Raw genomic sequence first — 15525 nt, forward strand, 5'->3', positions numbered from 1 at the left:
TAGAAAAGAAGGAGGGCTTCCCCAGTGGCCCAGTGGTTAAGAAACCGCCTGCCAATGCAGGGGACACGGGTTCGAGCCCTGGTCTGGGAAGATCCAACGTGCCGCGGAGCAACTAAGCCCGTGCGCCACAACTACTGTGCCTGTGCTCTAGAGCCTGCGAGCCACAACTACTGAAGTCCATGTGCCTAGAGCCCGTGCTCCGCAACAGGAGAAGCTACCGCAATGAGACGCCCGCGAACCGCAACGAAGAGCAGCCCCCGCTCGCCGCAACTAGAGAAAGCCGGCCTGCAGCAACGAAGACCCAACGCAGCCAAAAATAAACAAATTTAGTAAAAAAAAAAAAAAAAAGGAGTAATCATCGGTCCCTGATATTGGTCTTTACTTGCCTGAAGGCAGGGCAATAGCATAGATGACTTACCTAAATACCTTCTTGGTTCAGTTCTCTGAAATATTTTGAAAGCGTTTATCACCATCACTTTATAAAGTGTTCTTCATAGAGCACTTTTCTTGAACAGGAAAAAAGAAAAGAGTATATTTTAACCCTGAGTTCACTCATACCTTTGGTTGTTTAATGGCCTGCTACACAAAGTAATCCCATCATCATCCACGTCCTTGGAAGCTTGTTAGAAATGCAGAATCTCTGGCCCCATCCCAGACCTGCTGAATGAATTAGATTCTGAATGTCAACCGAAACATTAAAGTTTGAGAAGTCCTGCTCTATGCGGGTCTGCCACGAGACTGAAGAATAAGATGGAATGTCTTACACTGAATCACCTTATTTTTAAAAGTGCAATATCTACTCCCAGCTGACAATTTTAAAATATCAAGATTCTGTAATAAAAAAAAAACTCCAAACTTAATAACAACTCTTTTTAGTGGATGATCCTTATAGATATTTCATAGACACACGGAATGCTGGAGTTGGAACAAACCTTGGAAACCGCTAGTCTACCCAGCATCCACGCAAATGCAGTCCCAGGCTTCCCGCGCCCCGCCCACTCGCCGTCGCGCCGTCCAGGAGCGAGTCGCGCCTCACTGACGTAAGCGGCGCGCGCCCTCGCCGCTGCAATTTGCCGGGCTTGCGAGGCTCGTGGTTCTAGCTTCTCCACTAGACCGCCGAGCGGTATCCACCGTCGCTCAGGTCCCGAGGCCCGCGGTGCCACAGGCTCGGCGACATGTCGATGCTGGCTGAGCGTGAGTGTTGGGCTCGGAGGCCCGACCGGGCGCGAGGGTGAAGGTTCCGGGTGACGCGGCGGCCGGACCGAGTGGCGGGGGGCACCGGTCGCCGGCGCACGGTGGGCCGGGGGATGCGGGGGGGGTCAGGGTCCCGGACGCCCTGCTCGGCTCACCCTGGCTGCCGCGGAGATTTCCCAGCCCAGCCTTCCCCGAAAGTTAGCTGCGGTCTGCTGGTGAGAGACTGCGAGTGTCCACTTGGGACGCTTGTTCTCACGTTCAGACCTGAGCACGCGAGTGGTGGGTTCGAATGGGGGTCCGGACACCGGTTGTGGGAACCCGGACTGGCTCTTTCACTTCCCCGGGCCTCAGCTTCCTCTGGTTAAAAAGAGGCGGTTGGACCAGCAGAAACTCTTGAGGAAGTGAAATCCCGTTCTTGAAGGTGTATTGAATCAAGAAAAAAAAAAAAAGCAGAGGGCTTAGAAGCATCAAACACAAGAAGTTAGCGTTTTTTAGGGGAGGCGGGGCTAATGAGTGATTATAAGTAAGACAGTGGCGGTTTTGACTTTGGTAGTTGGAATTACTAACACTCTGCTATGGAAGGGATGTTGGCCTCAACGCCCCACCCTACCTCAGTTTGCCTTTGACATTTCCCTTCACTTTGTGAAGTTCGTTAATTCCCTCCCTCTGGCGAGGCTGTTTAACTTCTGAACGATACCTGTAGCCAAGGCTGCCGGCCACCAGATGGCAGTCGTGCCTTGGTCCTGAAAAGCCGGCCGGTATCTTTGAAAGTGTCTGGTGAGCGAGGAGCAGAAACAACTGCTAAATTTTAACAGACCCAACAGACGCTACACAGGGATTCCATGAAATAAATGCTGTCGGCATCCTCTAATGTAAGGGGGTGGAGGAATGGGAACACAAAACGGAGTGGGTAAGGCACCATTCACATTTTACAGGGGCAGAAATTGAGGTTCAGAGGAAAATAATTCACCCCAAGGTCATTGAGGCAGAAAGTGACAAAATTGATCTAGTTACCGCTATATCTTTACGTTCTTGTCACCCGGGTCAGCAGATTTCTTTTTAAACAGGGACTTACAGAAAGGAGTATGTTTTAGAGTGTGACCCTGTGGGCTCTATTTCTTCATCTGTATAACCAGTGTGGCTAAGATTTCTTGTGGTTTTAATATTCTTTGATGTATGCTTAGTTCAGCGTGCACTTGGGAACATTAGACCTGGCTCTGCTATTCACTTATGTTTCTTTCCCTGATCAGTTTCTCTGGGGGTATTAAAAACTTCTTTGATTATGTTCATTACTAGGTTGGCTTAAATCAATGAGATGGTGAACGTGAAAATAGTTCAAAGTATGAAATAATATACAGATGTGAAGTGCCATCTGTGGACATCAGCAACTCAAGCTGCTTAATTTCATGAGAATATTTTCCGTTCTCTTCCCACCATGAGTCCAAATCTTTGACATTAATAGTATATAATATTTTGTGTTTTTTAAAACAATTTACTAAATTGATGTCTGTGGCATCCCTTATGATTAGATATTTGGGACTGGTGTTTTTATTTTAGGAATGAGAAACTAGAAGCGTGGAAAAGTCCCAGTCTGCCATTTCACTACCTAGCAGTTATCTTCTCTGATAGTTGATAAAATTGGGATAATTCTGGAGGTACAGTTTTATAACCTACTTTTTTCCCCTAATTAATCTTAGTGAACATTTTCACTTCAGTCAGTATGCTAATTTCCTTTGTTTTCTCTTGCCATGTGGACTATATTTTGTTTTCTTTCATCTTCTCCAGTCATTTATCTCATTTTTAAAATCTAGTAGTTTGTTTCTCAAAAACATTTTTTATCTTGCATTTCTCTAGTTATCAAATATTATTTTATTGGTTCTCCCTTATGTAAGGTAAGAAATCTCGCTTACATAAACGTAAGAGAATTTCATTTATCACTCTCACTCTTCAGCCCTTATTTAATTCAGTCTTAGACCCATATTTTATCAAGATACTACTTATTTTCATAGACTCTTTTCAAGACCCGTTTTTGACACTTGCAGTTATTATTACATTTTCTAATCAAATGACAACACGATAGTTAATGGATTTCATTGCATTAAGATTTTATGCTGCAGTTTCTGTAACCTTGAATATGTCTTGAATAATATTTTAATAAGAATACATGGATGGTGTATTTTTTGAAGTCTTGAATATCTGAAAGTGTCTTTGGGCAAAGAAAAAAAAAAAATTTCTGTCCCTGGCTCTTGGAACTCAGCGTACTTTTCAGAGTAAGCTGAATCCTGGCATAAACCTTGTTGTATTAGGCCTGGCAGCTGTTGTGTGCAGGGCTGTTTATTGGGGTTACCCTGAAAGTATCCTATTAGATCTCCATGTAGGAGGAGTCCCTGCTAGAGGATGGTTACCCCCGCCCCCGTCATCCCAAAGAGTGATTGTGCAGATTCAGGGCACTCCACCCTGAGCGGAGTAGCTGCCCTACTCTGCTGGTTGGGGGCTACCTGCCATTTCCCTGGGGAAGAGGAGCTGACCTCGCTGCCTCTCCAGTCTTGTGTCAGCATTAGAGTCTGCTGTATAGACGTTTGTGACATAAACTGTATGCCGTCTTTGTTGCAGAGGGTGGCTGCGGTCATTCTCAAAAATGCCTCCTTCATACAAGCCCCAGTCAGAGACCCTTGGCAGACACTACAGTAGAGACATGAACTCTGACACACACCAGGAAGCAGCCTTACAGAGAGAGCCTTGGTTAACAAGGCCCATCTCGTATGCTGTTCATTAGCCGAGTATTTACTAGATAAGTAAAGTGGTAACTTAGTCACATGTAGCATTTTGGGGTCACCTTTTTTCTGCAAAGCCCTCTAAATTTGAGCCCAACTCATTTTTCTTTATAAGTAGTCTTTTTCTGCCTTCATGCTTAGTAAAGGTTTACTTATTTTTGCTAGGGTGTGGATAGTTACAGGTCTCTTTATTGATTTTACATGCAGTACACTGAGCCTCTCTGACTGGAGGCTGTTATTTTTATACTTGTTAGGAGACTGCCACGGTGTGAGCAGCTGTTGACAGTGAGATACTGTTTCCATTGGTGCAGTAGGTGAATGATGGTGACACCTGACCTCCAAATTCCCCGCTTGGCCAGAGTTAACTTTTGGGTTTCATATGCTTGTTTAATAAACTTTTGGAGTTCTTTCTCTCTGCCATAATTGTCCTTAAAACTATAGCGATAAACTTGAGTTTCTAATGGTCAGTTATTTATATACGTTAAAAAAAAAACTTGTAGGGACTCAAAGCAGTTCCCTCAATTCAGTTATCTTCCTTCCTTTTTTTTTTCTTTCCCCTTTTCTTGTCTCCTTTCTTCAGCCTTCCCTCCTTTTTCCTTTCTCAATCATTCATACATTCATTCATTCATGTTTTTCCTGAATGCTTGCTATGGGCAAAGTGTTTTTCACTTCTTGCAGTGAAGCATAAGAAAGAATAAGACATGGATGTGAGCCTTAAGGAGATTATGGCATAATAGCAAACATAAGAGACGGATAGAAACAGCCATAATACGGAAGAATGTTAATTAAATGCCAAAAAAAGCAGCAGGTAATTTACTGTGTGAGTTCAGAGAGCGGGTCATATGGCTTTAGGGCGTTTCTGTGAGAAGGGATGATTAGTATCTGTAGGTTGCACGGAGGGTGACTCTCCCCAAGATCATGACTCGTATGCTGTGAATTAGAAATATAAGCTTTGGAGTTGGTAGGACCTTGGTTTGTATAAAGGCTCTTGTTTTTTGCTTGGGGGCATCAGGAACATTCTTTCTGTAGGCCTCAGATTTTCTCATCTGAAAAGTGCAGATCTCTCCTCATTGGGTTACTGTGAAAATTGAACCTGAGAATATACGGATGGCATTTGGCGCTTAACGTATGTCTGTAATGACTGCTGCTGGTGATAGTGACACTGGTGTCACAGGTGCCTTAGGTTGCTGCCAGTTGCTGAATTGGAAGGCCCAGCTGATGGTACATCATGTGTTTCGATTTGTCACATTTGGGGGAATATTTTTATTTTAACCTTATAAGGTCAGTTTGTATGTTCAGAATATATAGTTATTGGGGAAACCAGGATAAATGATCCAAGCTGATACTATCCCATTGGATGCCAAATCTGATATCTGTATCTAATAAAACATAACGTTTGTTGTATTTATGCAAGTATCGTGTGTATGCATTAGGTATTTGTGTACTTGTGAGGTATTCTCCAGGTTTGAAAGATAAGTTGCTAATGAGATAATTTGTCATTTACAGGTCGGCGGAAGCAGAAGTGGGCTGTGGATCCAAGAAACACTGCGTGGAGTAATGATGACTCCAAGTTTGGCCAGAGGATGCTAGAGAAGATGGGGTGGTCTAAAGGAAAGGTATCTTGGGGAAGAGCAAAGAAATTGGAGCCACGCAGAGAGATTTCAGATCAGGAGAATACATCTTCCTTAGGAGACTGGGAGAAATTTATTTTGGATCAATAAGTGATTTTGGAGAAATAATTAAATTATAATGACCTGGTGATGATAGAGTTAGAACTGAACATAAACGTCATCTGTCTTTGTTTATTGTTTAACCTGCTGTGATTTTCATAAATGGTGCCTTTTAATTGCGTTTGGAATCATACTTAACCGTCAGAGTTTTATGTTGCTTAGAGTAAGATTTTATTCACCCTTAAAGCTAGACTACACATTTTCTCCTTTTTCTCACATTCCCTTTATTCTTGACTCATGTAGGACTTCTGCTGATATCTCTGTACTTAAACGGTTCTTGTCAAGGTCTTTAAAGATCTTGCTAAATCCAATGGATCCTTTTTTGTTCTCACATTACTTTATCCCTTAGCAGCATTGGACATAATTGACTTGAAATACCTTGAAATACCACTGTCTTGGCTTCCACAATACTGCCCTCTCTTCTGGTTTTTCGTTCTACCTTACCAGCCACTGCTAAATTTTTGTTGCTGGCTCTTCCTCCTCTAGACTTTTGAGCTTTGGAATTCCTTGGGGTTCAGCCCTAGTCCCTTCTCTGTCCTCATCTCAAGTAGATAATTTTTATTATAAAACTCTTGATTCCCCCCGCCCCCCACAAATCTTTTGCTTCTCAAGTTTTCCCCATTTTTGCAAATAGCACCCTATCACCTTTCACTCAAACCAGAAACCTGGGAGTCCTGCTTGATTCCTTGACCTCTCTCACTTCCCGAATCCCCAGTCATTATTCCTCTCTATCCGGGGCCCCATCCTGGACCAACCACTGCCATTGCTTGCCCCGATCAACGCAGCAGCCTCTCAGCTGCCTCCCTGACTCCCTTCTTTTCCTCCTCTGGGCCATTTGCCATACAGCAGCCATAATGAGCTTTTAAAATACAGAAATTAGATCATGTCATTCCTTTGCTTAAAAGTTCAGTGGTTTCCCATTGTCTTAAAAAATAATATCCAAATTCTCCCCATAACTTCCAAGGTCCTTAAGGTCTGGCCCCTTTATATCACCTTATTTTTTCTCTATCCACTGTGCTGGAACCACCTTGGGTGCCATTTAGTACACCAGGCGCTCTGGGACTCTTTACAAATGAGTGTTAATGGTGAGGGGGACTTGGAGTCCCCTTCCTCAGTGTTGTTTTGTAAAATTATTTAATGGAAAGCACCATAGACTTTAATGGCTGTGATGGGCTTCTGTTAGTTTGGCAGTAGCACTCTGCTTTTGAGCATCAGAGAAAGGATGTTCTCCTTAGTGTTTCCATGGTCCTTGAAGTGGGTCACAGGTTGCAGGATTGGCATTCATTATTGTAAGCGCATCCTTGATATTACAGAATCCTGTAAGAATCCATTAGACTGTGTCCTCTTTAAGGACAAGGATAATGCCTCCTAGATGTTTAGTGATTAATCAAACAGTTGATGAAGGAAGGGAGCTAGTCTTATACCTGATAAAAATGCTAACTCTCTTTGTGTTTAATCTCCACAGGGTTTAGGGGCTCAGGAGCAAGGAGCCACAGATCATATTAAAGTTCAAGTTAAAAATAACCACCTGGGACTAGGAGCTACGATCAGTAATGAAGTGAGCAACAGCGTCTGCTGGGGCTTTTCCTTGCATAATTGATCATTTTGTCAGTGTAAAAAATTTAATCCACCAAATTGATTGATCAGTTTTAAGCTGTTCAAGCGTGTATCATATATGTTTTAGATAACTAAGGAGCCCGTAACTAAGCTGCTGGGCATCTGTAACATGTCATCGTTTTGCCTCATTGCCCTATGGGATTCTTTACTTGCTTATGCATAAGAGGTCCAAAGTAGCTTTATTGCTGAACTTTGCAAAAAGCGTTCTTTTTAAAGAAATATTCATTTCAGGACAGAGAGGAATTTTCATCTTTACCTGCATTGTAATATTAGCTTATATTGTTAAAATTGGTGGCATTTCATTTTGGAAATACTGAAAGAAAGTGGTATTCTTTTCCTGTCCTGTTGTCTGTTTCTGACTGTTGGTGTACAGCACTTGAATTTATTCACATTTCCCCTTAAAACACTGACACTTTGAAAATATGACCCTGTAATTAAAAGTTCATGGCTTACCCTGCCTTTCATTTTCAGTATCATTGCTCACTGTAGAAAGCATCTAAACCGAAAGCTTTGTTCTTACATTTCTGCAGCCAACAGAATCTGGTAGGAAATCTGGGGAATTACTTTAGGTAAACTGGGTTACATTGCTTAGTTCAATAGCTCAGAGTAGTGGACTGGAGCAGCTAAAATTGTTTGGGCTAACAGCTAAAATCTTAAACCACTAAAGGAAGAGTTTAACATATACATGTTGTCAAATCATCATGTTGTACACCTAAAACTAATATAATGTTATATGTCAACTATATCTCAATAAACTTGAAAAAAGGGGCAAGGGAATGTTCTGTCTCTGAGGACAAAATCCAAGACCAGTACTTCAAAGTGTCTGGAATGTCACACACCTACTAGATGGAATGTTTAGCAGTGTCGTCTGTTTTCATCAATTAATAAACACACCTTGGACAATTTAAAAAAAAAAGAGTTTATGTAAGGTTGATTTTGAAGGTAGTTTTGAAGAGGTGGATATACAGATGCACTTTTTAGGAGAAGCATTGCCCGGTAAACGTACTCAATATACCTTAACCTTAAGCATTCTTTAAAAAGTACAAATGAGGCAAGTTCCCGAATTGAAACCCTGCTCCCCACAGGTTGATATTGTTTTGGAGATGTTCATTCTCTTTTAAAGTCAGGTCGTCTTTGTTATGATGAGCTTATTAACTGAGCCCCTTATAAATGGGTGCTGATTGATTCAGGGAAGCTGGAGTCCTTCCTCCCGTCCCCACTGCTGTTTTCTGAAATTGGGATGGATGCAAGCAAGCAGAATTGCGCAAAATATTTTAAGCTCAAATGAGCAAAGAAGAGAGCCCTCAAATCTGTCACTGCTTTTTTCCTTTGACCTACATAATTTTCCCATAGTGAGAAAAAAAATATTTTATTTTGCTTTATTTTAACATTTAGCACACAGGTTGCCTGTTGTTTATTTGACTATAAGTTGACTTGATAAGTCATCTACATTTGAAATCAGGGCTTAAGCTTCCAAGATCCTCATTTTTAATAATGATATAGATAAATTACACTTCAAATTATACTATTTCTTTTTCATTCAAATTTATAAAGTAATATTTTGGTGAAACATTTAAAAATTCACATTAACGACCAGATTTCCCTGATTCCAATATATATCTTATCGCGGCTTAGGTAAACTACAGGCTTGTCTCTAATTGATTTTTTGGTATTTTCAGGACAACTGGATTGCTCATCAGGATGATTTTAACCAGCTTCTGGCTGAACTGAACACTTGCCATGGGCAGGAAAAAGCAGGTAAGGAAACTTTGCTTTTTATCCATTAGGCTTATAGAAGACATAATCTCAATCTAAGATATTTTTATCAACTCTGTTTTACTGTAAGCATCCTATATCTGAAAGTGAATTGATTGTAGCTCTCACAAATAGTCATTTCTGTTTATGTATTAGGGGTATTCTCATTGAATTAACCTTAGTCATAAGCAAACACTTTTTTCCCCATCACGAGTTTGAGAATGATAAGATAAAGCTTTTATTCAGTTTACATTTCTCTGTTGCCTTTCCCTTATCCCAGCCTGACAATGTCCGGGGTCCCGCAGTTCCGGCCTTGGCCCTCTCTCATCTTTCCTTGGCCCTGGCTCTCTTCTTACGCCCTCCGGTCTCACGGGGCAATGTGTGGTGACCACAGCCACACTTCCCTCTACTCCTTCACCCTCTCTCCTGAACGCCCTGCTCAGTGTCTGCAGTCAGGGTGTCGTCGACTCCTGGCACCTAGCAGGTCCAGACTCCAGTTCTGTACCTCTCCCACTTGCACCCTGCAAACTGTTTGACACCCATAGCCCACAGCCTGTTTTCTCCACCATCTTCCCCATTTCAGTTGATGTCAACTTCATCCTTCCAGCTGTTCCAGCCAAATAACTTTGTCCACTAGGAAATTTTGTTCTACCTTTAAAATATATTCAGACACTGACTGCTCCATGTCACCTGCCCTGTAACCAGCATTCTCTGAGCAGCTGTTACCTCTTGTCTGGATTCTTGCAGGAGCCTCTAAAGCCGGTCCTATCAGCCATGGCACTGCTGATGTTTTGGGCTAGATAATTCTTTGCTGTGAGGCATGTCGTGTGCATTTTAGAATGATTGGCAGCATCCCTGACCTCAACCCGCAAGGTGCCACTAGCACCCCCTCCCCCTAGTTGTCGCAACCGAAAATACCTCCAGATAGTGCCAAGTGTCCCTGGGCAGAATGCCCTGACAGGGAGCTGCTGCTCTGAATTGATCTTTCTCCGTCCACGCGCAGACTCCTTCAGCGTGTCTCAGCCCAACAGCCAGAGTGATTCTTTGAAAATGTAAGTCCATTTGTGCTGCTCAGGATAAAAGCCGAAGCCCCTGCAGCGGACTTGCAGCCTTACACAATATGGACCCTCTCCCTTTCTGACTTTGTCTCCTACCCTCCCCCTTCTTACCAGTTCCATCCTGACCACACCGACTCCTATACTGGTTTCTGAATACACCAAGCGTACTCCTGCCTTGGGGTTTCGCACTGGCTCCTCCGTCTCTGTAGAACACTCTTCCCCCAGATAGCTTCTGTGCACCTTCTCAACAAGGTCCACACTCAGTTGCCAATTTAAAACTGCATCCTGTTCCTTAGTTCCATTTTTGGAAGTCAATTGAAAATTGGTAAGAAATAGCAGCATGAGAATATTATTGAGAAACATGTAGTAAGGAAAATGAGAAGAACCAACTAAGAGTGCGGGGTCAGGGGACGGGGCAGGGAGTCGCTGCACTTTTTGTTAACAGCTTTGTTGAGGTGTAATTCACATGCCTACCATTCACCCATTTACAGTGTGCAATTCAGCAGCTTTTAGTCTATTCAGAGTTGTCACCAGAACCAATTATGAAACATTTCATCGCCCCCAAAAGAAACCCAGTAGTATTCATTCCCCACTTCCCCCAGCCACCCTAGGCAGCCATTGATTTACTTTCTGACTCTAAAGATTTGCCTATTCTGAAATCAAAACTGCAATGAGGTAATCACCTCACACCGGTCAGAATGGCCATCATCAGAAACTCTACAAACAGTAAATGCTGGAGAGGGTGTGGAGAAAAGGGAACCCTCTTGCACTGTTGGTGGGAATGTAAATTGATACAGCCACTATGGAGAACAGTATGGAGGTTCCTTAAAAAACTACAAATAGAACTATCATATGACCCAGCAATCCCACTACTGGGCATATACCCTGAGAAAACCATAATTCAAAAAGAGTCATGTACCAAAATGTTCATTGCAGCTCTATTTACAATAGCCAGGACATGGAAGCAACCTAAGTGTCCATCGACTGATGAATGGATAAAGAAGCTGTGGCACTTATATACAATGGAATATTACTCAGCCGTAAAAGGAACGAAATTGAGTTATTTGTGAGGTGGATGGACCTAGAGTCTGTCATACAGAGTGAAGTAAGTCAGAAAGAGAAAAACAAATACCGTATGCTAACACATATATATGGAATTTAAGAAAAAAAAATGTCATGAAGAACCTAGGGGTAAGACAGGAATAAAGACACAAACTTACTAGAGAACGGACTTGAGGATATGGGGAGGGGGAAGGGTGAGCTGTGACAAAGCGAGAGAGAGGCATGGACATATATACACTACCAAATGTAAAATAGCTAGCTAGTGGGAAGCAGCCACATAGCACAGGGAGATCAGCTCGGTGCTTAGTGACCACCTAGAGGGGTGGGAGGGAGACACAAAAGGGAGGGGATATGGGGATATATGTATACGTATAGCTGATTCACTTTGTTATAAAGCAGAAACTAACACACCATTGTAAAGCAATTATACTCCAATAAAGATGTTAAAAAAAAGTTTTGCCTATTCTGGACATTTCATATAAATGGAATCATGCAACATGGGTCTTTTGTGACTGGTTTCTTTCACTTAGCATAATGTTTTCAAGGTTCATCCTTGTTATAGCATGTATCAGTACTTCTTTTTATTGCCACATAATAGTCCACTGTATGGATATTCTACAGTTTGTCTGTTCATCAGTTGAAGGACATTGGGTTGTTTTCACTTTGTGTCTATCTTGAATAGTGCGGCTTTGAACATTAACTTACAAGTTTTTGTGTGGACATATATTTTAATTTCTCTTGGGTTTATACTTAGAATGGAATTGCTGGGTGATACCAGCAGTGTATGAGGGTTTTAATTTCTCTGCATCTCAGCCAACACTTTCTATTATCTGTCTTTTTGATTATTGCCATGCTGGTTGGTGGGAGTGGTGTATCTAATTGTGGTTTTGATTTGCATTTCTGTAATGGCTAATGATGCTGAACATCTTTTCACATGATTATTGACCATTTGTGTGTCTTCTTTGAAGAGGTATCTATTCAAATTTTTTGCCCATTTTTAAACTGTGCTATGTGTCTTTATGGTTGACTTGTAAGGATTTTTAATATATACCAGGTACAAGTCTTTTATCAGACATATGATTTGCAAATATTTTCTCCAGTTCTGTGGGTTGTCTTTTCACTTTCTTGAGGGTATTATTTGAAGACTAAGGATACAGAAATAGATAAAAAGACTTATTCCACCTCTGAAGAAACTTCAAATCTAATGTGAGAGAAAGAAATGAAGTAAATACCAAAATAACTAGATCTCCCAATTTTTTTCAGTTCCTGAATAGTTGAGAGAGAGTAGCAAAGATATGAGGGATTTATTTGAAAATTTATACAAATCTCTCTGTTTCCTAAGCTTTTTATTTCCCATCAGGTATTCATAAGTTTGCATTATTGATGACTTTAGGTGACTTCTAACACACAGGTTTGGATACTGAATGTGCTGTTGGGTTTAATAAAGTAGACACAGCTGAAGAAAGTGTAGACCATAGATTAAAAGATAGTATCGATAATGCAGGTATGAAAGACCAAAAGATGGAAATGTGGAATAGAAGTTTAGATGGAGGATAAAGTGAGAAAATCTAATATCTAATAAAAGTTCAGCAGCACAAGAAGAGAGAGAATGGAACAGAGGCAAAATTTAAGGAGATAGGGGCTTCCCTGGTGGCGCAGTGGTTGAGAATCTGCCTGCCAGTGCAGGGGACACAGGTTCAATCCCTGGTCCGGGAAGATCCCACATGCCGCGGAGCAACTAAGCCCGTGTGCCACAACTACTGAGCCTGCACTCTAGAGCCCGTGAGCCACAACTACTGAGCCTGCGTGCTGCAACTACTGAAGCCCGTGCGCCTAGAGCCCGTGCTCCACAGCAAGAGAAGCCACCACAGTAAGAAACTGCTCACCGCAACTAAGAGTAGCCCCCGCTCGCTGCAACTAGAGAAAGCCCATGTGCAGCAATGAAGACCCAACACAGCCAAAAATAAATAAATTAAAAAAATGAAGTTTAAAAAAGAAGAGTTCTGACTGAATGGTACTTTGAAAAAAAAAAATTTAAGGAGATAAGGGCTGAAGACTGTCCAGAACTGGTGATAAAGCAAATCCACAGATTAAGAAAATTGAGAGAATCCATGCAGATTACATTAAAAGTCTCTACTCGCAAATGTAATAACAGATGTGACAAGATAGCATCGTGGCAGAACAGCATACACACACACACACAAGAGAGAGAAGATTCTTAATGCAGCCAGAGACAATATACTTATTATCTTCAAAGAAGCAACAGTTATATATGAAAGCAGAGTTCTTAACAATGGGAGCCAAAGACATTGGAGTAATATATTGAGGGAAATATAACTGGCAGCCTAGACTTTTACATTCAGCAAATATATCTTCCAAGAATAAATTTTCAGACCAAAAGTTTACCATCAGTAGGCCATAAATAAAGGCAGTTTTCAAGGATGTACATCCTTCAGTCAGAAGGAAAGAATACTTAAAACACTATCTGTAGTATCTCCAAACTGGGAATAACCCAGATGTCCGCCAACAATAGAATGGAAAAGTAGACTGCCACATTTGTAAATACAAAGAAATGAAGAATAAAGTACAGTTAGTTACATGTGAGAGTATAGGGCACGGTTTGGCAGTTTTTCCACAAAGGGCCAGATAGAGATATTCTGCAGACCGAAGCGTCTCTGTCACAACCGCTTGGCTCTTGGAGTATGAAAGCAGCAAGAGGTGATATATAAACAAATGGATGTGGCCATGTTCCCATAGAACTTTATTTACAAAAGTAGGTGGTGGGCCGGATTTGGTCCACAGGCTGTAGTAGTTTGCTTCTGGTGTCGAAGACTCTCATTAACTCAATGTTGATTGAAAGAAGTGGGACACATAACATGCAGTGTGATTCCACTTACATAGAACTTCAAATGGAATGCAGAAATCTGATATTTGGGTACTAGACTTGGGTGGTAAAGTTATTTTGTTACTTTGTTAAAACAAAGTTATTTTGTTATAACTTTTGTTATAAAGTTACTCTAGTAGAAATGAGTACTCTACTATGAAAGTCACAACAGTGATTACCTTTGGGGAGGGGGAGGGGTTTGAGATTGAGAAGGGGCTCATGGGGAACTCCTGGGCTGTTATTCTTGTTCTGTTTCTTGACCCAGTTGGTAGTTACACAGGTATGTGAGTACATTTGTGCTTTAGGCACTTTCTATGGCTATTACCCCCTCTCCCCCCAGAATGGTTAAAACCAAAAGGAAAAGTAAAGGGAAGGGTGGTTATCCCCAGAATCATGGTAATGGCTACTGTTAGGACAGTGGTTCTCAACTGGGGATGATTTTTGCCTCCCATGGGATATTTCACAATATCTGTGGACATTTTTGGTGATCACAACTGGGGGGATGTTACTGACATTGGTCGGGAGAGGCCGGAGATGCAGCAGAGCTGTGTCTCTCCTCCTTGCCCTGAACAAATAATTATTCAGCCCAAAATGCAGTAATTCCGAGGCTGAGAACCCCTGTTACAGAAGGAAGAGGCACAGGGGTGCAGGATGCTTCTAGATGCAGGTAGTGTTCTGTTTCTAACCCTGGAGGTGGTAACGAGGGGTTTGCTTTATAACTGATTGTACAGACTTCAAGTACTCCTACGTGTGGTGATGTTTGTGGTGATAAAAGATTCCTGAAAATTGCATGGGCCCTTTTCTGGAGGTTAAACATGGCAAGTGTAATTTATGTCATGTTAAACCTGTAATGAAGGTTAACTAAAGAGTACAGGTGCAACAAGTTGAGTATCAGGAATCAACGTCTACCTTAATGAAAATCTGGTGTTGTATAATGGCCATCACTTTTCGTAAACAGGTTCAATGACATGATTAAGGTGTCAGACTTGAGGTGGCCTTTACTGTGACCATCGTCATGGAGGCAGAAGCTCTTGAGTCTGGGTTCTTTTACCTAGAGGCATTCACAGGTTCATTTGTTTTTTTTTAAATATAAATTTATTTTATTTTTATTTATTATTTTTGGCTGTGTTGGGTCTTCGTTGCTGCATGCGGGCTTTTTCTAGTTGTGGCGAGCAGGGTTTCTTTGTTGCGGTGCGTGGGCTTCTCAATGTGGTGGCTTCACCTGTTGCGGAGCACGGGTTCTAAGCGCACAGGCTTCAGTAGATGCAGCACGTGGGCTCAGTAGTTGTGGCTCACGGGCTCTAGAGCGCAGGCTCAGTAGTTGCGGCGCACGGGCTTAGTTGCTCTGCGGCGTGTGGGATCTTCCCGGACCAGGGCTCGAACCCGTGTCCCCTGCATTGGCAGGCGGATTCTTAACCACCGCACCACCAAGGAAGCCCCACACATTCATT

The 15525-nt window shown here is 42.0% G+C and overlaps 1 protein-coding gene across 1 annotated transcript in view; it reads left to right on the top strand.

The window, feature by feature from the left end:
* The first annotated feature begins 1060 nt into the window (after positions 1-1060).
* PINX1 (PIN2 (TERF1) interacting telomerase inhibitor 1) overlaps positions 1061-15525 on the top strand; it is an 84177-nt gene continuing 69712 nt past the window's right edge. The window contains exons 1-4 of the mRNA XM_007466141.1: positions 1061-1194; positions 5475-5584; positions 7164-7256; positions 8995-9073. Coding sequence (XP_007466203.1) covers positions 1176-1194; positions 5475-5584; positions 7164-7256; positions 8995-9073 — 301 coding nt within the window. The 5' untranslated portion in view covers positions 1061-1175. The remainder of the gene's footprint in view (positions 1195-5474; positions 5585-7163; positions 7257-8994; positions 9074-15525) is intronic.

The sequence above is a fragment of the Lipotes vexillifer genome, unplaced genomic scaffold, assembly GCF_000442215.2.
Source record: "Lipotes vexillifer unplaced genomic scaffold, Lipotes_vexillifer_v1.1 scaffold308, whole genome shotgun sequence".
Classification (NCBI taxonomy): domain Eukaryota; kingdom Metazoa; phylum Chordata; class Mammalia; order Artiodactyla; family Lipotidae; genus Lipotes; species Lipotes vexillifer.